General features: G+C 42.3%; 1 protein-coding gene across 1 annotated transcript; it reads right to left on the bottom strand.

The window, feature by feature from the left end:
- Positions 1–3,947: 3,947 nt before the first annotated feature.
- Positions 3,948–20,860, bottom strand: tppp3 (tubulin polymerization promoting protein family member 3). Its single transcript, XM_062961710.1, has 4 exons — positions 20,702–20,860; positions 11,139–11,332; positions 7,497–7,650; positions 3,948–6,091 (listed from the first exon to the last, which is right to left on the bottom strand). Exons 2-4 carry the CDS (start codon positions 11,324–11,326, stop codon positions 5,903–5,905), a joined length of 531 nt encoding a protein of 176 aa, XP_062817780.1. The 5' UTR covers positions 11,327–11,332; positions 20,702–20,860; the 3' UTR covers positions 3,948–5,902.
- Positions 20,861–24,858: the final 3,998 nt, after the last annotated feature.

The following is a 24,858-nucleotide window of genomic DNA, read 5'->3' as shown; positions in this document are numbered from 1 at the left end:
TCTAAGATTCTTTATGTCGTCCTGGGTAAAGGGTAAAAGAACCTACAAAAGTGACCATCTTATCAGGATTTCTATTATAAGTGTTTGATGCGAGATTCTATCCCTCCTTTGCCAACTCATTCATCTGCATGCAATTCCTAGTCACCTGAAGTGATTAGGTAAGCTCTTCTTTGCATCACATGTGGGCAGGCCTTCACCTTGACTGCTCTGCCCTGTTCCTATTTTTTCTTAAGATAGCATAGGTTTCCTTCTTTCCACGACAACCTTGTGAGGAAGGACACACTGAGAGAAAATATCAGTTCACGGTCCCCCAGTGGGTTTTACGGCTTAGTAGGAACTTGAATGTGGAGCTCCCCATATCAAGACTAATGCTGTAACCACACAACACTAGTTCTTGTCTGTGTGCTTGGGAAGGGAAGGGAATGGGGGAAGGATGTGTGTATGTATTTGAGAGAGACCTCAGCTTCTCACCCAGCACCTGTTTGCCATTCCTAGTTTCCTGCTGTACACCAAAAGTAGAAGACTCAGAGGAAAAGAAACGTGGGCTGCTAATGACCATTAATTGCTCAAGGGCATCACTCAGCTTGCATACCCTCCATTCTGCAGACGGATATGTGTGGCCAAATAACACTAGAACAGGGGTGTTAAACCCATTTTCATTGAATGCCACATCAGCCTTATGGTTACCTTCAAAGGGCAGTTAAATCTGTGGATGGAGAATCTGGGGAGACAGAGGACCAACTATAATTTTTTTTACATAGTGATCAGTGCACTCTAATTTTTACCCAGTTTGAGTCCCCAGATGTTTGAACGACAACCCTCATCAATTTTGATTATCCGCCATCCAGACTGGGGATAATGGGAATTGCAGCTAAATGGCACTTGTAGCTCTGAGGTTGGAGAAAGATTGAAGGACATTTTAACACCAGACATGATCTAAACAGAACAAACTGTAGCCTTCCAGATGTTCCTGTATCACAACTCCCATCAGCTCCAGTCATGATGAGGAAAACAGAAGTTGTAGTCCAGCATCTGGAGGGCTACACACAGGACAGGACGGATTTGGCCTGTGGGCCTTAGTTTGACGTGTACTAGAAGGTGGTCAAAATAGCAAAAACTTTTTAAATGAGGAAGAGCACAAACTAGAAGAGGTGGTAGCCGCATGTTTTTGCCTGTGCTTCCTGGGAAGGAGGAGACTTCCTCTCTCCTTTTTGATGAGTTCAGTGAGTGCAAACTACTTTTACCCTCTGAGCTCAGTTTGCAGTAACAGGAAAGTTGAGGATAACATAGGAAAATGGCAGGAAGGAGAGAGAAATGGGTACATTTTAAACATCACTGAAGAAGTGGACTGATGGAGGGTTATTAGGGACTATTCCTGCCAAATTATGACAGTTGGAATGTATGAATTTGGTATCTTCCACATTTTTTCAGGGCTTGATGGACATACATTACCTTGAATTTTGGCTCCGAGATTTCCTTCTACAGAGCGGGTACAGCAACTACAGAAAAAATAGTCCTGTTCTCCTCTTGAATATTTTCAATGGTTAAAGGCAACCAACGTTCATAAACTGGGCAGGGCAGAGGGACTATTATTGCCGCCTGACATTCCTAGCAAGAGGCCTCAATCAGAGAGAAAAGCAATGGTGTATGAAGGAGGAGCAGGGGCGGGGAACCTGTGCAGGGATAAGTGCTTACAAGAGACAAATGTGAGGGAGAAAATAGCAGCAAGGCCATAAAATTAACGGCTGAGAGACTGGCCCACATAGGCACCTGGCGGGAAGCCATTCTCATCATTGCAAGCAACAAATTCCAAACTGGCCATAAAACTCAGATGGCACATCTCTCCCAGTTCAGAAAAAATGTCAGGGTACCAGGAGAGACGATCCCCGTAACACTTTGCAAAGAGAAACAGAACACGGCTACAATTGGGGTGGAGGGATCTTTGCTTGTGTGTCCCACAAGTGCTAGGATTCCTATTCCAGAGACCTTTTTTCCCCAAAATGAAAGTGACTGAATGGAAACTTTCCCAGGCCTTATTCAGATTTATGGGAGAAAAGAGAGTGGACGTAGGCTCACAGAAACAGCCTGGTTGCACAGGTCACTCTTTACCCATCCAGATCTGCTTCAATATGCTGCCTTCCCCAGCCTTCTCTAACCAGAGACCCTGTGGAATTTGGGGGCTAACACTCCAAACACCCCCAGACTATGCTAGCCAGATAATGGAAAATATAGCCCAATGCACCTGGAGAGCACTGGGTTAAGAAAGTTCTGTCTACACTGAGCGGTAGTACCCTGTTTTCCCAAAAATAAGACCTACCCCCAAAATAAGCCCTAGCATGATTTTTGAGGATGCTTGATATATGAGCCCTACTTAAAAAACAAGCCCTAGTTACAGTTCATTTAAAAAGTCAATTTGAAAAAATAAAACCACCCCTGAAATTAAGACCTAACACATCTTTTGGAGCCCAAAAGACCCTGTCTTATTTCAGGAAAAACAGGATAGTTCTTGGCCAGTTGTAAAGATCCAACTTGAGGCATCTAGCACTACCGGCCAAAAACGAAACACAACAGAACCACACACAGTGCAGTTGTTCCACTTTTTCCTCCTTAACTGGTGTGTGGGAGTTCAGTGTTGCTAGGTTTTTAAAACAAAAGAGCCTGTTGAAATTCATGACATGTCGGGTTGACATACAGAAAGGAGATATTACTATGTTTGGATTGTGCCTTTAAATACCCAATGAAAATATTGATTTCAGTTTACTCAATCGTGTGTCCTTGTAAAATTCATGTATTGTTCATTTTTATAGACAATGTGACACATATTTATGTCTTTATGAGGGGCTTTTATGAAAAATTCTAGATTCCATATACTGTAAAAGGAAAGGCTTTCAAGCTCTCAAGTAGACATCCTTTAGAATAAGGGGAAATGGCCAGTCCTGTAAAGGAGAAGATTTCTGGCCCTAAAATAAGGGACACCCGACAATCCATGAGCATGTAGAACATGAGTAGAAACAACAGAAATATATGGACATCCCCTATTCCATAACATAGTAAAGCAGAGCAATCACATGATAAAATATCGAAGCAGCCTTGGAGATGAGCAAAGGCTAACCCTCAAGACTTGTACATGCAAAGCACATGGTCAGCCTTCCCCAAAGAGGTGCATTTTTGATGCACATACCATGTTCCTTTCTCAACCTGACAGTGAGCAATAGGTATCTTGTGGAAGCCGGGAGATATCTCCTTCCTTTGGAGCCAGACTCATAAAGCAAGACTCATAAAGCTTTTGCAAATATTCTCAGCATTGAAACTGGCATGTGCCTCCTCAAGGACATGAACTGAACACTACTCAAGTTCATCCCTGATGTTCACTTCTAGCAATTAATCACTTTCCTTTGGAGAAAGTGAGAAAAAGACTTAAATTGCAAGATAGATTTAATTGCCTTGTGCAGTATATGGAACTGTACTCCATTAATGTGGGAATCCAACAGAGCCCAACAGCACAATTTTATGCCACTGAGTTCTCAGTTGGATGAGTAAGAATTTCTGCTCATTTTGGATAAGAATTTACCAGCATTTGCACATTTCTTCATACTCAAGAAATGCAAATTTCCTTCATACTCAGGAAATGCAAATTTAGGAGAATCTCAAGCTGACAGATTCATTTCTCTAAGTTCATAATTTTGAATGTTTAACTATTAAAAAGTTGGCACGCAATCGATGTAATTAAGAGGACCATGTGCTTGATTAACTAGGAAAGTGAGCTGGATTTTGTAAAATGAAATTCAGTGAAACTAATGCAAAATTTTACATTCAGGTCACAAAAACCAAATGCACAAGTAAAACATGGGGGAATACATGGTTCAGTAGTACTACACATGAGAAGGACCTTGGATTATCCTTGATCATAAATTGTATTTGAGGCAGCAGAGTGAGACTACAGCAAAGAAGGCAAACACTGTTTTAATCCACATTAAAAGAAGCATAGTTTCCAAGTCACAGGAAGTAATACTCCCACTATATTCTGTGCTGATTTGGAGTACAGGCTGTTCCCAAGTTATGAACAAGTTTGGATTTTGAAAAATTTGGCTTGTTGCAGAAACAAGGATTGGCGATAAAGTTTCAGTAGAGACCCCTTTACCCCATGAAAATAACTTTCAGGAGTGGATTTCCCTTCCGAGGTGGAGATTTCTCTCATTTCCTGTTGCCGCACCCCCATTCTTAACTAGGAGTCATTTGTAAGTTGTATGTTTGTAACTCGGGAATTGCCTGCACTGAGTTCAGTTCTGTGGGTTTCACTTTAAAAAATGTATAGACAAGTTCAGAGGACGACAATGAGGATAATAAAAAGTATGGAGAACAAAAGATACAAGAAATTGACGGAGCTGGACATACTCAGCTTTGTAAAGGGAAGACTGAGGGCCTGATCATACTCTTTTAAACACCTAAAGGGATGCCACAAAGGGGAGGATGCAGGTTTGTTCTCTTTTGCCTCAAGAGATGGAACTAGCTCTAATGGTTTGAAGTTACAGGAGGGAGGATTTGGATTGAATATTAGACAGGACCTCTGGACCATGATATCAGTTTGGCAATTGTTTGGGTAAATGGTTGGTCTTCTGGACGTCTTCAAAATGAGGCTAAACAGGTGCCTGCTTGGGATGTCCTTGCTAGAGATCTTGCCCTGAGCAGGGGGTTCGAGCTGATGGTCTGTTGGGCCCCTTGCAACTTTATAATTCTATGACTGGCTTTCTTACCACTAGTCAGGAGTTTCTTTACTCAAAACTGAGAAACATCATCTATACAGATATTACAGTATATGTGCCTTGCTGTATACGGCAAGTTATATGGAAGAATCTACATGATTTACTCATTTGTTGCTATCTAGATTGAGTTTGGATTTCGGCATTGTCAGAGCAATTGACACTCAAGCTTTGCTCTGTCAGAAGCAAAATACCTTTGAAACTACATGACATGCATTCATAACATATATGCCACATTCCCACTGTTGGACCACATGATGTTTTGGAAACTATTATGATAACTCTTTGGATACTGATTATTGCCTGTTGCTGTTGTTGACAGTAATTAAATACACTTGGTGGAATAAGGCTACTACTGGCTAATCTATTATGCTTTGTAAATTGCTAATAAAATATATTTTCAGAAACTGAGATGTGTTTTTCCTTAAGAGATGGAGGAGGGACATGTGCAGTTTTGAGATATGGTGCTTTACGGGGCAATTGCCTTGGCCTAAGGATTATAATTTGCATTTTTATAACAGCACAGAAGCAGAGAAGGGATGCACAATGGGAACTCCTTTCCAACCTGATGGCCTTGCAGATGTGTGCCCTCCTCATATACCCAGCCAGCAGCAGAACCAGCTGAGATGGTAAGATTTGCACTTCAGCACATCTGGAGGGCAGTTGTCTGGAGATGGCTGCCATGGGAGAGAAGTTACTGGACTGGGCAGAAGGGAATGAGATGCTTGCAAAAGCCCAGGGCAAGAGTTATGGAGATCTTGCCTCCTTGACAGAAGTTTAGCACCTTTAACAACTATTGCTTTGTCACGAGTGAGTGCTTTACCATTAGTGAACAGAGCAGTGGTGTGGGGTGAAGCTTCAGAAGTAGAAGAGGCTGTGGAAAAGGCTACAGCAGGCTACAGCAGGAGGAAGACTGAGGTAATAAAGCTTTGGGTGAGCTGTATATTGGGGGTAGGGTTGCAGATATACCTCTGGCTTTGTGTAATATTGGAAGTGAGCACATGGCCAAGGAGGACCGCCGCGGCATCATTTGCCTGAGAGCAGGCATCTGTCCCAGCAATAGCTCTGAGGCTAGCAGGCAAGGATGCCTGCCATTAGGGTGGCCTCTTCCCCCAAACAGGCATCAGCAGGAGTGGCTGCTGCTATTTCTTCACTTTGGCGTCGTAAGTGCCTGCATGCTTGTAGGCGCCCACATAGCCACTGGTGTCCACGATGTTCTCCCGCCCGCTCTTGCCTTTACCCTTCCCGCTCTCGTCAAAGCGCTCCTTGTGGGAACCCGTGTACTTGGACGTGTCGGTGAGTCTCTCCACGGCCCCAACAGACTTGGCTTTCTGCCAATGGAAAGGAGAACAGAGGTAGAGTCAGACCTACTTTTAATTCAATGCCCCACAATACTACCTTTGAACTCAGCTTTCACCTCACTTCCACCTTTGCTCTCTCAAAACAGAGCCGGACCCCTGCAACTTCACTCTTATCAACCCACAGTCTGCAAAATCAATGTGGAAGGCTAACGAGAGCTGTAGTCCAATAATATCAAGAGGGCTTATAATAGTCATGTTATTCATTTACCTAACCCAGTGGTTCTCAACCTTCCTAATGCCGCGACCCTTTAATACAGTTCCTTATGTTGTGGTGACCCCCAACCATAACATTATTTTCGTTGCTACTTTATAACTATCATTTTGCTACTATCGTGAATCGTAATGAAAATATCTGATATGCAGGATGTACTTTCATTGTTACAATTGAACATAATTAAAGCATAGTCACACAGAGCAAGTGGCTTTGGAGAAGAAAAGTGTGTGTGCATATATGTGTGCATGTTTTGGGAATGGGTCAAGAAACAACCCCAGACCTGGTGACCCCTGTGAAAGAGTCATTAGACCGCCAAAGGGATCATGACCCACAGGTTGAGAACTGCTGACCTAACCCATATCCTCCAGCAATTCACATATGATAACTTGGACACTTGTGGCTGAGCAGCAGCAGAGTATGAACAGAAGGGGGAAGGCACAAAGAAGGAAAACACCCAGTAGTACTATTTTAAGGAGGGATATCCTGAAATCTGTCTGCTAAGCACTGACCTGACTGGGAAGAGCAAGGTGCCTTCTCCTCTACCTCCTGCTGAATTAACTGTTTTGTACTTTGAACTAAGTTTTTAGCAACCGAAGTAAGATGGTGCAGAACAGGAAGAGAGATGAGAGACCAGGTCCTTTTAGAAATAATTGAGAAAGTGGGACAGCAGTGAATTAACCAGGACTGAATCTGCCAAATTGGAGAGGTGGAAGGTATGCCCAACCTTGTATCATCTACTACTATGACTGCAGCTGTGCTACTCAAAGTGGTAGCCCCTGGATCAGTGCGGGTCCCCAAGCCATTGATTGTTGATTACTGGTTAATTTCCAGGAAAGAGAAAAGTTACTGCAGTCAATCGGCACAAATATGGTGCTGATCTGTAAGACACTGAGCAGAAATGATTGCTGGTCCTCTACACCAAATAATTCTTGCATGAACAAAACTTCTTTCTTTCAAAGTCTCCCTCATATGAGCTGTAAAGATTGAACTCAGGGCTTTCCACAAAGCTTTGCCAATGAACTAAGCTATTGCTTGTCTAACAAACAAGCTGGGGTGTGTCACTAACTCCTTACTCTGCAGCATCCCCCAAATCTTTGATTCCCACAGAAAGCGTTCTTTCCTTCTTCGCTCACCACCCACCCAAAGCACATCATTTCTCACCGTGACGCCCACATTGGCTGGCTCTTTCCCTGCCACCAGTTTGCAGATAGATTCGTAGGCTTCCTCCTTGTTTTTGTCCTTAAACCTCTTCGGGGCCAACTCCTCCAAGGCATTCTTGAACTCCTCGTAGTTTATGACTCTGGCCGTCTTCCCCCTGGAATGGAAGGGACATGCAGAGTTCGGAGTTGGCAGGTTGGATATAGGACCTGCCTTGAGCCCATAATAGGGAGAAAGTTGTCATGAACAAGTTTAGGGTTACCATATTCTGAAGCTGAAACAACCACACACATGTATCAACTAATTACTGGCAGTCCCTGAGAATCAGACATCTAACGTACATACAACTCATAGTTAGGAACAGAGATGAGCCAACATGAAATGAGAGAAATCTACCCCTATGAAAGGAAATTCACTTATGGAAGAGTTATCTCGGAGGAAAGGTGTCTCCACTGAGGCTTTATCACCAATCCTTGATTCCACAGCAAGCCAAATTTTCCAAAATCCACTTCTTGGACAGAAAGTGAGGTAAAATCCTCTGAATAGGGGCATAGACAGCAAAACAAACACCACAGAGGTATTAATCCTTCCCTATGCTCTCCAAAGCTTTTTTTAAATCATGTCAGAAGCAAATGGAGGCAAGTCGCTTCTGGTGTGAGAGAATTGGCCATCTACAGAGACGTTGCCCAGAGGATGACTAGATGTGTTACCATCCTGCTGAGAGGCTCCTCTCATGTCCCCGCAAGCTAGAGCTGACAGACAGGAGCTCACCCCATCTCGCAGATTCGAACCGGCAACTTTCAGGTCAGTAGTCCAGCCAGCTAAAGGATTTAACCCATTGTGTCACTGTGGCTCAAATCTATCCAAAACTAAAAAAATATTTATATTTGGCTGGAGTTAAATGTACCTAATCTGGCTTACATAGAAGTTCAATTTAAGAACAAACCTACAGAACCTCTCTTGTCTGTAACTTGGGGACTGCCTGTACATCAAACCACTGATCACCATGATGACTCTTACTTTAAATATCACTACCATATAAATAATTGATACTAAAATATAACTACACTGTTTCCCCGAAAATAAGACAGTGTCTTATAGTAATTTTTGCTCCCAAATATGTGCTAGGTCTTATTTTCTGGGGATGTTTTATTTTTCCATGAAGAATTCACATTTATTGTTGAACAAAAAAAATGAACATTTATTATATACTGTACAGTAGTTGTCATCACAAACCAGCATAACCAGACAAACTGTGAATCCTAACAAGAATTTCGTGTTACTACCATTAGTTCCATGTACAACAATCTATGGTACCTACATTGACCAATCCTGCATGCTCTGGTGTTCTGTTCAGTGGGCATGCTTCCAAACAAAAACTTTGCTAGGTCTTACTTTCAGGGGAGGCCTTATATTTAGCAATTCAGCTAAATTTCTACTAGGTCTTATTTTCTGGGGATGTCTTATTTTCAGGGAAACAGGGTAACATTCATATTACCGTATTTCTTAAACTGTAAGGCACCATGGATTGTATGATGCACTAATTTCAATACCACTACAACCACCACCAAAATACATAACATAAACTTTTCCAAGATCTGTTTGGATGGAGAGAGGGGTATCTTTTTTTTAAGGAAATATTCCCTTAAAGGTGAATGGGGGACTAATTCATGGATTGGGCATTTGGCTGCTTCAGCCCAACTACTTTGTTTTACAAGGAAACTCTTGACAGCTAGAAGCAATGTACCTCGTTGCCAGAAACCAAAAGGCCTAAAACTCTCAAACAGCAGCTGACATTAAGCAGATAAACAGTATAAGAGCCTCTGCCAATTTTGCTGAATCAAAGCTGGACAGCACCACTGCGCCACATACGCTCCGTTGCCCCAGAAGCACAGATGTGATTTGCAGTGATGCCAAATTAAAGCTGGCACTGATGCAAGGAAATGAATGTTTGTCTGTCTGCAAAGCTATTATTTGGTGCAGAAACACAAGCCCCTTGTAATAGCATGAGCTACTGTGGCAGATCTGGGGGCCCATTTTCCTCCTCCAGGACGTAAACAGAAATGCTTAGAATGAATAAGAGAACAGCCCAAGTTTACTGGAAATCCACTTTCCAAGTTTTTAATAACTGGTATTTTCCTTTATGCTAAACATAGCAGGCAGACATTCTCAAAGGTCAGGGAGCTGCATCTGATGGGAGAAATTCAGCAATTTCTTCTGAATACTTCCCAGCAGGTCTTCTCTCAGTCCTGTTGGTTAAACCAACCGCATTGTATGCCTGCACTACTATTCGCGTGCATTACTGATTTTAAAACAGGCATGGGCATACTTGGGCCTCCAAGTGTTTTGGACTTCAACTCTCACAATTCCTAACAGCCTCAGGCCCTTTCCTTTCCCCCCTCAGCCGCTTAAGCGGCTGAGGGGGGAAAGGAAGGGGCCTGAGGCTGTTAGGAATTGTGAGAGTTGAAGTCCAAAACACCTGGAAGGCCCAAGTTTGCCCATGCATGATCTATGCTCATTATTTTGGTTTCTTTAATGTTCAGCTCTAAACCTGCTTTTGCACTTTCCAAGTCTTAGCTATTTTCTGCTAGGAATAAGATGTCACCTACATATATTCAATTGTTGATGCTCCTCCCTACAATTTTCAAGCCTCTTTAATCTGAGCCTAATCCTGCTTTATGCACGGTATGCTCAGCATACAGATCAGACTGATAGGGCATAGGCTGATTATCTTCGAAATTTCGGCGCACTCCATGATCCAGCATGTTTACGATATGAGCCCTAGTGCCTCTTCCTTTCCTGAACCCAGGTTAGACACCTGGCATTTCTTGCCCTATATATGGTAAAAATCTTTGTTGCAGAAATCTTAACATCACTTTGCGTGGTTAATACAAACCTTAGTGTCCCCTTCCTTGGGGACTGGGATGTATATTGAAAGTTTCCAATGTGTGGGCATTGTTTTCCATATTTGTTGACAGAACTTGGTTAGAACTAAGGTAGGTAAAGGTTTTCCCCTGACATTAAGTCTATTCATGTCCAATTCTGGCAGTTGGTGTTTATCTCCATTTCTAAGCCTAAGAGCCAGCATTGTCCACAGACACCTCCCAGGTCATGTGGCCGGCATGACTGCATAGAACACTGTTACCTTCCTGCTGGAGTGGTACCTATTGATCTACTCACATTTACATGTTTCCGAACTGCTAGGTTGGCAGAAGCTGGAACTTACATCAGGAGCTTACCCCGCTCCCCGGATTCAAACCACTGACCTTTAGGTCAACAAGTCAACAAGTTAAGCAAGTCAACAAGTTCTGGACTGGAAATCTCAGGTCTGAGATGGTCCTGGACAATAATTACAAATACATTGGATCTCACTACCATTGCTCCCTGCTCAAAACAATATATATATCTATATCTATATCTATATCTATATCTATATCTATCTATCTATCTATCAATCAGTAAATTGTTTGAGGAAATTTGATGGGGAGTGGGAAGAAATCATCTCTCTTCATGCTATTGTAGTTCTTTATAGCTCTGTATCTCTGGCCATGCTGGTTGGAAACCACAGTTCAAGAGTAAGTCTCCTGTCACACCACCACTTTACTTACCTTTCTTGTAAACTATGGGGCAGGAACAGATACTTACTTCACCTTGCTGAAGACAATATCCACATCGGTGCCTGTGACCCCTTTGCCATCAATGACTTTGCAATCTTTGCACAGCTTGGCCCAGTTCTTGCCATTCATTTCCTGGCCCGTAGCTTTAGTATCTCCATATATGGCAAATTTCCGGAAACTCTCCTCCAATGAGGCCATGTCTATGCTCTCTGCCATGATGCTCTGTAAACAACAGGAGCAGCAAATGCTCAGATGCAGGCAATGGAGGTTACATGTGCTCCAATATATACACTTTGTATAGGCTAGAGATGCCACCAGTGATGAAAGGAGGCAAAAGAAGGCCATGGACTCCCCAAATAACAATTCTGTACCCACAAAAGACATTTTCTTTAAGCCACTAGATTTCTAGCATTGCAATGAGTGAGACAGTGGGCCCTTTCATGTTATACAACTAATGATTCCTCTGCAAGTCCCATGGCTATATCTTATGACATCCTGGAATTGGGTGTCACTCGAGTTTTCTGAGAATTCAAAATGCTCCTCACTAAACTGCAAATTTCAGTATTCCATAGGATGGATCTGTACCCGTTAAAGTGGAATAACAGTATTATAATGAACAAATACATAAATAAATGTCATAGCACTATAAGGTGTACAGTAGCGTGAAATTGCCTATCGAATGTTGTAAATGCCGAGAGCTCTTAGATCTGCTATTATCATATTCCTTTGTTAACTTTACCTGCTCCTTCTATTCGGGTGGCTAAATTCTAGTTCTAAATGCTCAATTGGAGTTGTAAGTTAGTGCAATGCCAGAAAGTTCGGGACAAAGGGGAACATTTTCTGGAGGGTGGAAATCTTACTGGGGGACATTTTGCCCTCTCCCCATTGCTACGTCCCTACTAAATAGCATCTGTATCAGAGCTGGGAAACATTACGGGGGCCACACTGGACAGTGAATTCTGGGAAGTGCAGATTGAAAAAAGGGAAACGCTATATATCAACTGTCCACATACTCATTCATTGGCCCCTTTTAATTGAGGTGAACTCTGGCAGGTATGATGGGTGGTCAAGTTCACAGGGCTATAGACAGCTAGGTTGGGGGAAACTGGTTTGTGTGGCTCTGCAATGGCGTATCAATTGTAGCATCCCATGCCACTTAATAGGCAATCCTCTCCTTCCTTTCCTCCCAATAAAATGGCCCCCTGTGCCTATAATGGTTGTGCAGAAATGGTAATTTCAGCAGATACTGCTTGTTACCACGTTGTGTGACCAAGTATACCTGCTGAAATGCCTCCTTCTGTACAACTAATACAAATAAAGGCACCTTCTCTACTTTTCAGACTGTCAATCATATCACCAGAGAATCATTCTCTCTTTCATTCCTTTTTCTCTTTCATCCAGACCTATATCATAGAATCATAGAGTTGGAAGAGACTAGATGGGGCATCTAATCCAACCCCATTCTGCCATGCAGGAAAAGCACAATCTAACCTCCTTCCTCCACCAGACTCCGAGGCAGAGAGTTCCACTATTGAACAGCTCTTACAGTCAGGACATTCTTCCTAATGTTCAGCAGGACCTTACTTTCCTATCGTTTGGACCCATGAGGACTAGTCTTCCTCATGACACTCTTTGATATATGGATACATGGCTCTCATGACTCCTCTCAACCTCTTCTACAGGGAAACCAGCTCTTTAAGACACTCCTCAGGTCTCCAGACCTTTGATCCTTTTAGTCACGGTCCTCTGGACACCTTCCAGCTTGTCAATATCTCTCTTGAATTGTGGTGCACAGTGTGATTCCAGGTGAGGTCTGACCAAAGCAGAATCGAGGAGCACCACTCCTTCCCTTGATCTCAACGCTACACTCCTTCCTTTTGATGCAGCCCAAAGTCACAGGGTTGTTGTGAGGCCACAGGGTGGGCACAAAATGATTTCCATTGCTTTAAGAGAAATATTAATAAATCTTGAAAGACTATAGCTTCCACAGAAGGCTGGTCAGCCAATGATGCACACCAGCCCCAGGCTTAGCACAGCATACACAGCATCTCAGAGCCTTGGCTTGCCAACCCCAGCCAACTGCTCCTGCCCAGGGCCCCCATTTCCCACCCGGCATGAGCACAGCCCTTAGGAAATGCTGCCCATCTCCCCTGGACACCGGCCCCTTGCCCCCTGCCTCTTCCTCTGGGGCCTTGCCAGGATCCACCCAGGCCCAGGGCCGGTGAATGGGGCACCAGCCAACCTGGGGGGTTGCCAGGTCCACCTTAGTTACGGCCTGACATCAAACACAAACAGGCTTGTGGGCTTGGCTGCTGGGGTGGCCACAGTTTGTGTTGCTCGGCGACCGTTGCTAGGGGAGGGTTGTGAGAATTGGACGCTGTTGCCGTGGGGAGGATGGTGTGGATTAGCATTTACACCACAAACACACACACACACACACACACATGTGCAACTTGATTTCAGTGTTTAATATGTAGATCAAGTTCACTCCTGGAAGTGAGCAAAATCATACTTGGACCACACAAATTAATCAGGGATCTCGCCACTTGTAGAAGCACCTAGAGAAAATGCACACTTAAAGCAGAGCACTCTCAGATCTTGCAGACTCACCTTCCCTATTTTAAGTAATATTTGGTGTGACTTTCACTTCCCACATAAAGTTTGTGTCCCTAACTACTTGAGGACATGGTACTGATTGGCTGTCAAAACAGAAAGGATTCCATATTGTGTTGTCGAAGGCTTTCATTATAATTATAATTCTATTCTGAATTATAATTATAATTCTATTCTGAATGTTATTAGGTTCCTTTCACTGGGATATTTTAATCTAATGATTTTATTTTATATTGCTGCTATAGTCCCCCCCACCTTTGAAGTTGACTGAATCGCATTGGTGGTTGTTTGATATTATTACTATTGATAATATTATTGTTGTTTAAATTTTTGTTTTAACTTGTTTTATCATCTTCTTGTGTTTTAAACTGTGTGTATTGTTAATGTATTTGTGCTGTTACTTTTGTAACATTGTGAGCCGCCCCGAGTCCCCACGGGGAGATGGTGGCGGGGTATAAATAAAGTTTTTTTATTATTATTATTATAATAGACCTCACTACCTCTGAGGATGCCTGCCATAGATGTGGGTGAAACTTCAGGAGAGAATGCTTCTGGAACATGGCCATACATCCCTGAAAACTTACATCAATCCAGAGATTCCATATTGACCACAAGACATGAAGCCACAGCCAGGCAAAGTTCCCTACTTTTATTTGTGGGTGACTGGCAGAGCTTGGGAAAGTTATTTTTTGGGGATGACAGTTCCCAGAATTCCCAGTGATGCATACTGACTGGGAAAGTCTAGAAGCTGCAGTCCCGAACAGTAACAGTTGTGTCAGGGACACATATTTCATGTGCTCCTTCTGTAAAGCCCCCCCCCCCCCCCGCCGCTTCTATTCCAAGCAATAGGTGCTCTTTTGCATTTTTGGCATGCTCACGTGTCCTTCAAACTGGACATGTTTATGACAGGCAACACCATGGAAGTCACAGCAAACAAGACTGACATATAAGACTGTGAAGCAGCCAGGTAGAGAGAAGCAACTCTTAATCCCCATATTTATTCACAACATTTCTTCTATTCTGCGTTTCCACAGTTGCTCAAGCGTTGCACAAGTATCACAGAGATTCTTTCATCACAAAGCCTAACCCGCTCAGGCATCGCACACAGCCAGCTAGTTGCGCCCTCTCCAAAGGTCTTGGATACATACACAAACAAACACATACAAATTGCACTGGCAACACTAGGCATGTCCATACAACGCTCTGTCTCAATGCAGACATGACACAAAATCCATCATTTACACCAACCGTGGTTTTTAAAATAACCCCAGGTAGGTTTCCAACTTGCAAAGGCATGACAAGCAAATCAGGGTCAATTAGATGACCTGTCTGCTCTCATTGTTTTTCTTGGCAATGTTCCGCTTCTTACATTCATCTTTGCTTTCATGGCGACAAAATGGTATCCATCACCAGATCTTGTTAAATCAGACACTGTGTCCAACCATATTTAGCACAAACCATAGTTTACAAACCCACTTATCGTGATATGATGTGTTGATTTCTCAATGAATGATTCCCTGAATTCCACTCACAATGCCACCTTTTTTGCCAGCCAATCTCAACCCCTGGGAGAGATTAGAGGTTTGTATCGGAATCTTAAGCTTCCTTGGCTTTTTTAATTCTAAGGTTTATTTCTATTTATTTCAACGGTATATCCGGTGACAGATTGTATATAATGTGTTCTACGTGATAATTTTATTTCCATTGCTTATATTGAATTTTAATAACTTTCATACACTATCCAGAAAAATCACTTTCATTTGGTGCCACAAACACGTTGATACTTGCTTTAAAATACATTTTCCCATATATTGTAGGGGATATGCATCAGAAGTCATTGTTTCCCCTGTTTTCAGAGGTACAGAGAGTGATACTTGGGGTCTCCTCCTGCCTCCATTCAACTAGAGTTTGCTTTTTGGGGAGAGTTCCCCCAAAGAGTATTATGTGCACATGCTGTTAAAGTTCAAATGGGAACTGTTAGAAGGGCTTAGCACAGCAGGCTAAACAGCTGTGCTTCAGAAAAATCCTACCGATCGAAAGGTCGGCAGTTCAATCCCGGGTTGGGGTGAGCACCCGCTGTTAGCCCCAGCTCACCTGCCCACCTAGCAGGTCGAAAGCAGAAATGTGAGTAGATAAATAAGTACCACTTTTAGATGGGAGGTAATAAAGGTGCCCTTAATGACATCAATTGGAAGAAAGCTCAGCATGGAAGATGGAGTGACAGCACCCCACCACCCACCCCCGTAGCCAGAGTCAAGCACAGACTCCAAGATGCCAGAAATAAGATGAGAAAAACTGCCTTTACCTCTGCTTGTGATGTCTGTCCTTGTTAATTGTATAATTGGCATTGAATGTTTGCCGTATGTGTGTTCTGTAAGACGCTCTGGATCCCCTTTGGGATAATAAATAGCCAAAATGCCCTTACTTTGTAATTTCATATCCACACTGTCAAAAGCTACCAAGATGGCTCCCATTTTCAAGCCTTACTAAAAAGGCTGCAAAACTGAGGGGCCAGTTGGATCCACACTTTAATTAAGTGTCACTCACTACCGTTTGGCCTCCTGACTGAATGGAGTTGCTGACTACCGCTTGCTAGGGAGGTAATAGACACGATAAAGCATCTGTGCATGGTTGTGTGGCTCACATTTCATTTCAGAGCAAGTCAGGTCACATCTTTTCTTTTATTACATGTTATCCCATCTCTGGGTTGCTGTGAGTCTTCCGGGCTGTACGACCGTGTTCCAGAAGCATTATCTCCTGATGTTTTGGCACATAGATGTGGGCAAAATGTCAGGAGAGAATGCTTCTGAAACATGGCCATACATCCCGGAAAAGTCACAGCAACCCAGTGATTCCAGCCATGAAAGCCTTTGACAACACATCTTTCTTCCACAGAACTGAAGGTACACGGACCAGTGGCAAAGACATGCATCCACACATGTACCCAAACAGGACCACACCTATAATTTACATTTCCAAACATTGCAGACTGACAATCTTATGATAAGGACATACCAGTGGGAATCCCTTGAATGACAAATTAGTTGGTCACCTCAGGGTTTGACTGGTCAGTTTGAATCCATGTTGCAGATGAAGGGATACTATTCAGGATCTCAGGACATTCATTCCATTCTTCCCTTCCAGTTTCCCATCTCCTCTCCAACCCAGTCCCTTCCCAAAAAAATTCACCAATATGCTGTACTAGCTGAAATTACTTCCTGGGGCTGTTCACGCCTGACATTGGCTTCTGACACAGATCTAAGAATGGTTAAGCCATTAGAAATGGACAGGCTTACATGTGCTTAACTCTGCAACAGATTGTGGTCATTGTTTCTCAGTAGCATTTACATACCAGCCAATTAATGTAAAAAATTCAGTCCATCCCTGCATTATGCCAGAAGGAAGCAACAGTCCACCCATCTTCTCACATTTTCATGCAGCTAGCTACAAGAAGGCTGGGCAAAATGAACTGGACCAGCAGCAGCGTAATGGAGAGCAGCTGATCGCCCTTGAAGCCATCCTCATCCTCAGGCCCCTTCTACACTGCCATATAAAATCCAGATTATCTGTTTTGAACTGGATTATATGGCAGTCTAGTCTCAGAGGAAGGCAAGGGCAAGCCTCTAAATAATAATTATGGAGAAAACCCTGTGATGGGTTTGCTTTGAGGTTGGAAAGGACTTGCATACAATGACAGCAAGCATCATCCAGCATTCGTGTAGTAATCTATAGGCACTAGGACCCAGCGAGGTGATATGCTGAAATGTTGACGTTTGTTTTGTTTAAATGAGGGATTAAATGAAGAACAATGCGAAACAAGATTAGCTTCTGGGTTTCTGGGGTTGCTGTGAGTTTTCCGGGCTGTATGGCCATGTTCCAGAAGTATTCTCTCCTGACATTTCGCCCACATCTTTGGCAGGCATCCTCAGAGGTTGTGAGATCTGTTGGAAACTATGCAAGCGGGGTATATCTGTGGAAGGTCCAGGATGGGAGAAAGAACTCTTGTCTGTTGGTGGCAAGTGTAAATGCTGCAACTGGCCATCTTGAATAGCCTTCCAGCTTCAAAGCCTGGCTGCTTCCTGCCTGGGGGAATCCTCTGTTGGGAGGTGTTAGCTGGTCCTGATTGTTTCCTGTCTGGAATTCCCTAGTCTTCTGAGTGTTGTTCTTTATTTACTGTCCTGGTTTTAGAGTTTTTTTTAATACTGATAGCCAGATGTTGTTCAGTTTTCCTCCCTTCTGTTGAAATTGTCCACATGCTTGTGGATTTCACTGGCTTCTCTGTATAATCTGACATGGTGGTTGTTAGAGTGGTCCAGCATTTCTTTGTCCTCAAATAGTATACTGTGTCCAGGTTGGTTCATCAAGTGCTCTGCTATGGCTGACTGCTCTGGTTGAATCAGTCTGCAGTGCCTTTCATGTTCCTTGATTCGTGTCTGGGCAATGCTGCTGTGTTTGGTGGTCCCTATGTAGACTTGTCCACAGCTGCATAGTATTCAATAGACTCCTGTAGAGGGGAGGGGATCCCTCTTGTCCTTTGCTTAATGTAGCATTTGTTGGATTTTCTTAGTGGGTCTATAGATCGTTTGTAGGTGTATTTTTTCATCAGCTTCCCTATGCGGTCAGTGGTTCCCCTTGATGTATAGTAAGAACCACCATGTCAGACTACACAGAGAAGCCATTGAAATCTACAAGCCTGTGGACAATTTCAACAAGGAAGAAACCATGAAAATGAACAAAATCTGGCTACCAGTAATAATAATAATAATAATAATTATTATTATTATTATTATTATTATTATTATCATCAACAAAACATTGCATGGAAAGTTCCTTGACAAAATTGAAGGAAAAGCTGATCAGGAGAAGACCTGGCTCTGGCTCACAAATGGGACCCTGAAGAAGGAGACAGAAGGCCTGATCCTTGCAGCCCAGGAGCAAGCCATCAGAACAAATGCAATTAAGGCCAAGATTGAAAAATCAGCTGATGACCCAAAATGCAGACCGTGCAAGGAAACCGATGAAACCATTGATCATATCCTCAGCTGCTGTAAGAAAATCGCACAGACAGACTACAAACAGAGGCACAACTATGTGGCCCAAATGATTCATTGGAATTTATGCCTCAAGTACCACCTGCCAGCACCAAAGAACTGGTGGGATCACAAACCTGCGAAAGTATTGGAAAACGAGCACGCAAAGATACTGTGGGACTTCCGAATCCAGACTGACAAAGTTCTGGAACACAACACACCAGACATCACAGTTGTGGAAAAGAAAAAGGTTTGGATCATGGATGTCGCCATCCCAGGTGACAGTCGCATTGACGGAAAAACAACAGGAAAAACTCAGCCACGATCAGGACCTCAAGATTGAACTTCAAAGACTCTGGCAGAAACCAGTACAGGTGGTCCCAGTGATGATCGGCACATTGGGTGCCGTGCCAAAAGATCTCAGCCAGCATTTGGAAACAATAGACATTGACAAAATTACAATCTGCCAACTGCAAAAGGCCACCCTGCTGGTATCTGCACGCATCATCCGAAAATACATCACACAGTCCTAGACGCTTGGGAAGTGTTCGACTTGTGATTTTTGTGATACGAAATCCAGCATATCTATCTTGTTTGCTATGTCATAATAAAATAATAATGTACAAAATCACGATCTGCCAACTGCAAAAGGCCACCCGACTGGGATCTGCACGCATCATCCGAAAATACATCACACAGTCCTAGACACTTGGGAAGTGTTCGACTTGTGATTTTTGTGATACGAAATCCAGCATGTCTATCTTGTTTGCTGTGTCATACAATAATAATAATAATAATAATAATAATCCGAAAATACATCATACAGTCCCAGACACTTGGGAAGTGTTCGACTTGTGATTTTGTGATACGAAATCCAGCATGTCTATCTTGTTTGCTGTGTCATACAATAATAATAATAATAATAATAATAATAATAATCCGAAAATACATCATACAGTCCCAGACACTTGGGAAGTGTTCGACTTGTGATTTTGTGATATGAAATCCAGCATATCTATCTTGTTTGCTGTGTCATACAATAATAATAATAATAATAATAATAATAATAATAATAATAATAATAATAATCCGAAAATACATCATACAGTCCCAGACACTTGGGAAGTGTTCAACTTGTGATTTTGTGATACGAAATCCAGCATGTCTATCTTGTTTGCTGTGTCATACAATAATAATAATAATAATAATAATAATAATAATAATAATAATAATCCGAAAATACATCATACAGTCCCAGACACTTGGGAAGTGTTCAACTTGTGATTTTGTGATATGAAATCCAGCATATCTATCTTGTTTGCTGTGTCATACAATAATAATAATAATAATAATAATAATAATAATAATCCGAAAATACATCATACAGTCCCAGACACTTGGGAAGTGTTCGACTTGTGATTTTGTGATACGAAATCCAGCATATCTATCTTGTTTACTGTGTCATACAATAACAATAATAATAATAATAATAATAATAATAATAATCCGAAAATACATCATACAGTCCCAGACACTTGGGAAGTGTTTGACTTGTGATTTTTGTGATACGAAATCCAGCATGTCTATCTTGTTTGCTGTGTCATAATAAAATAATAATAATTATTTTATTTTTGTACCCTGCCTTCGTCTCCCCAAAGGGACTGGGGGAGGCTTACATATGGCACAAAGTGCCTAAAACAAAGCATAAAATAAACACACAGTACAAAAAAAAATAAAACCACTAGTAGTATCTAAAACAACAATTTGAACTCAGAACAGCGCCAATAGCCGCAAGTGTCATCTAAGCGGCTGAGGGGGAAAAGGAAAGGGCCTGAGGCTGTGAGGAATGGTGGGAGTTGAAGCCCAAAACACCTGGAAGGAGGGCCCGAGTGTGGCCAGGCCCTGCTCCGTGGGGCCTTCCCTGAGACCCCCTCCTTCTGGGACTTACCCCGCTTCTCCTCCCGCAGCCCCGGCGCGCCTTCTCCAACCTGAGGGAAGAAGCAGCAGCAGCAGCAGCAGCAGCAGCCTCCGGGGCGAGGTCCTGCTGTTGACTCCCGTTTCCATAGAGACCCCAGGGACACAGCAGGGGGGGGGGGGAGGATGAAGCGGGAAGAGCCAGCGGGCGGGGCAGGCGCCGCCCTTCCCTCCCTCCCTCCCCCTCCCTCCGCTGCGGCAAAGCCCTGGGCTGCCAGCCAAAGGGACCATTAGCAACCTTCGCGGATGATGAGCACGACCTCCGGAACATTACCGATGGATGGCTCATGGCTGGCATCTTACCTCAAGATATTGAAGGACAACCTGGTTATGGGGATAATAGGAAGCCACCCAACAGCACCTGTGGGTTTTAAAGGCGGGCATCATATTCCACTAACCTCCATTCAATGGAGCCTCCGGTGGCCTAGCAATGATGGGCAAGCTTTTGCACTTGGTGTTTCAAAATTCACCAAAAAACCTAGCATGACTTGGGTGGTGTGTCACTTTGAGAGAGAAAAAAACCCATAATTTCGCAATACAGTAGTCTCACTTATCCAACATTCTGGATTATCCAATGCATTTTTGTAGTCAATGTTTTCAATATATCATGATATTTTGGTGCTAAATTCGTAAATACAGTAATTACTACATAGCATTAATGCGTAATGAACTACTTTATATGTCAAATTTGTTGTGTAACATGATGTTTTGGTGCTTAATTTGTAAAATCATAACCTATTTTGATGTTTAATAGGCTTTTTCTTAATCTCTCCTTATTATCCAACATATTCGCTTATCCAACATTCTGCTGGCCCGTTTATGTTGGATAAGTGAGATTCTACTGTATGTATAAATTTGTTTAAATAACAAAAATATATTATTGTAATATATAACTGTATTTAATAAATCAAAAACTATTTACTACCATTATTTCCATGCACAACAATCTATGGTACCTCTTGCAGTTTCCATGCTGATTTCTCTCTATCCTAGTTTCAATGTAGTCATGAATAATGAATAATAATATACAGTAGAATCGCACTTATCCAACATAAACGGGCCAGCAGAATGTTGGATAAGCGAATATGTTGCATAATAAGGAGAGATTAAGAAAAAGCCTATTAAACATCAAAATAGGTTATGATTTTACAAATTAAGCACCAAAACATCATGTTACACAACAAATTTGACATATGAAGTAGTTCATTACGCATTAATGCTATGTAGTAATTACTGTATTGACGAATTTAGCACCAAAATATCATGATATATTGAAAACATTGACTACAAAAATGCGTTGGATAATCCAGAACGTTGGATAAGCAAGTGTTGGATAAGTGAGACTCTACTGTACCTCTTGCAGTTTCCATGCTGATTTCTCTCTATCCTAGTTTCAATGTAGTCATGAATAATGTATAATAATATACAGTAGAATCTCACTTATCCAACATAAACGGGCCAGCAGAATGTTGGATAAGCAAATATGTTGGATAATAAGGAGAGATTAAGAAAAAGCCTATTAAACATCAAAATAGGTTATGATTTTACAAATTAAGCACCAAAACATCATGTTACACAACAAATTTGACATATAAAGTAGTTCATTACGCATTAATGCTATGTAGTAATTACTGTATTTACGAATTTAGCACCAAAATATCATGATATATTGAAAACATTGACTACAAAAATGCGTTGGATAATCCAGAATGTTGGATAAGTGAGTGTTGGATAAGTGAGACTCTACTGTACTATAAAGGTTCAAACCATAAAATGCACTGTGTAATTTAGAGCATCATGTACATACAATATTATCTGAGAGTTAACAACAACAATGAAAGTAATAAGTACAGTCAACTGTCTAGTATAGACATTTGTGTGTATTTATCGTGATAATGGGATGCCACCCAACAGCACCTGTGAGTTTTAAAGGCGGGCATCATATTCCATTAAATTATTTTCGTTGCTACTTCATCACTGTCAATTTTGCTACTGTTATTAATCGCAATGTAAATATCTCATATGCAGGATGTCTTTTCATTCACTGGACCAAATCTGAGCACAAATACCCGACACTCCCAAATTTCAATACTGGTGGAGTCGGGGTGGAGGATGATTTTGTCATTTGGGAGTTGTAGTTGCTGGGATTTATAGTTTGCCTACAATCAAAGAGCATTCTGAACTCCATCGATGATGGAATTGAACCAAACTAGTTGGCACACAGAACTCCCATAAGGGTTTGGTGGGCATTGACCTTGAGTTTGGGAGTTGTAGTTCACCTACATCCAGAGAGCGATGTGGACTCCAACAATGATGGATCTGGACCAAACTTGGCACAAATACTCAGTATGCCCAAATGTGAACACTAGTGACGTTTGGGGAAAATAGACCTTGGCATTTGGGAGTTGTAGTTGCTGGGATGTATAGTCCACCTACAGTCAAAGAGCCCTTGAACCCTGCCAATGATAGAATTGGGCAAATTGGGCTTTTGGTGGGAGGATTCACAATCTGTTTCCAAAAAGAAAGAGAAGGACCGGTGAAGAGATCTTTAGCCTTCTCTGCCAAAGGAGTTCCTAAGACCATCAGAAATATGTTTGGTGCATCAGATTGCTTCCTAAGATACAAGGTCTTTATTTTTTGGAGATGCCTGTTTTTGGCTCTCGTGCATATGTTTCCTGGACTCACTATTGATGCAGTATACTATTATTGGCAATGTCACCTCTCAAGCACAAATAAAATATGATGTCATTAAATTATACAGTGGCTGGACTTTAGGGTTGCGGCAAAGGAGTTAAATTCTTTTTGGTTCGGAGTAGGAGAGAAAGCAAACAACAAAGAAAAGGTGTTTTTGGGACCGTAACCAGCAGACATCCACTTCTAGGTACAGTAGAGTCTCACTTATCCAACACTCGCTTATTCAACGTTCTGGATTATCCAATGCATTTTTGTAGTCAATGTTTTCAATACATCGTGATATTTTGGTGCTTAATTTGTAAAATCATAACCTAATTTGAAGCAAAGAACTGGTGGGATCGCAAACCTGCAAAAGTATTGGAAAATGAGCATGCAAAGATACTGTGGGACTTCCGAATCTAGACTGACAAAGTTCTGGAACACAACACACCAGACATCACAGTTGTGGAAAAGAAAAAGGTTTGGATCATTGATGTCGCCATCCTGGGTGACAGTCGCATTGACGAAAAACAACAGGAAAAACTCAGCCGCTCTCAGGACCTCAAGATAGAACTGCAAAGACTCTGGCAGAAACCAGTGCAGGTGGTCCTGGTGGTGATGGGCACACTTGGTGCCGTGCCAAAAGATCTCAGCCGGCATTTGGAAACAATAGACATTGACAAAATCACGATCTGCCAACTGCAAAAGGCCACCCTGCTGGGATCTGCACGCATCATCCGAAAATACATCACACAGTCCTAGACGCTTGGGAAGTGTTCGACTTGTGATTTTGTGATACGAAATCCAGCATATCTATCTTGTTTGCTGTGTCATAATAAAATAATAATCTTTATTTCTAGACTGCCCTCTCTCCCCAGAGGGACTCAGGGTGGTTAACATACATATAAATGGCAAACATTCAGTGCCACAATTTCTTCTTTGTCTAAGAAGATGTGTTTCTTAGACAAAAGAAGATGCATTATAGAGCATTTCTAACTAAAACAAAAAAGCCCTATAAATCTGAAGCAGATCCATCCCAAGGAAAACCAAGGTGGCTAAGTGAACTTAGCCTTCCCAGTGGCCCTGAGGCCTGGCATGAGTGGGAGCAGCTGAAGGGGAGCATCTGTTTCCAAGGGCAGTTTGCCACAGGAGCCTCTGGGCAGAGTTTCAGGACTTTCAGTGACAATTGCGACAACTTCTCTTCCTCATGGCAACTCCAAATGATCCGGTCAAGGCTGTGGCTGGGCTTGCAAGGGTCTCTCTGCTAAGGTGTGATGTGTCCAGCTATTTATTATGTAGCTGTTTTGTTTACAGACGCAGCTCGGTTGTTAAGCAAAACTCACTTGGCAACCAGCGGTTCATCCCAGGAACGGGCCGAAGATGTGGGAGAGAGGAGAGCACAGCCTTCCTTCCCTCTTAGCTCATACTAACTGCTATTTTGCTCCTTCCTTTCCCAGA

The sequence above is a fragment of the Anolis carolinensis genome, unplaced genomic scaffold, assembly GCF_035594765.1.
Source record: "Anolis carolinensis isolate JA03-04 unplaced genomic scaffold, rAnoCar3.1.pri scaffold_9, whole genome shotgun sequence".
Lineage (NCBI taxonomy): Eukaryota > Metazoa > Chordata > Lepidosauria > Squamata > Dactyloidae > Anolis > Anolis carolinensis.
Note: the sequence above shows the minus strand (reverse complement) of the source record. Positions and strands in the feature narration are given on the sequence as shown.

What these genes read in the sequence shown, in the direction of transcription:
- tppp3 (XM_062961710.1), bottom strand. Translation starts at nt 11,326, where the DNA reads ATGGCAGAGAGCATAGACATGGCCTCATTGGAGGAGAGTTTCCGGAAA. An exon ending in ATTGTCTTCAGCAAGGTGAA is followed by an intron (nt 7,651 to 11,138) that starts GTAAGTATCTGT and finishes CTTCCATTCCAG; the next exon opens with GGGGAAGACGGCCAGAGTCA. An exon ending in CAGCCAATGTGGGCGTCACG is followed by an intron (nt 6,092 to 7,496) that starts GTGAGAAATGAT and finishes TTCCATTGGCAG; the next exon opens with AAAGCCAAGTCTGTTGGGGC.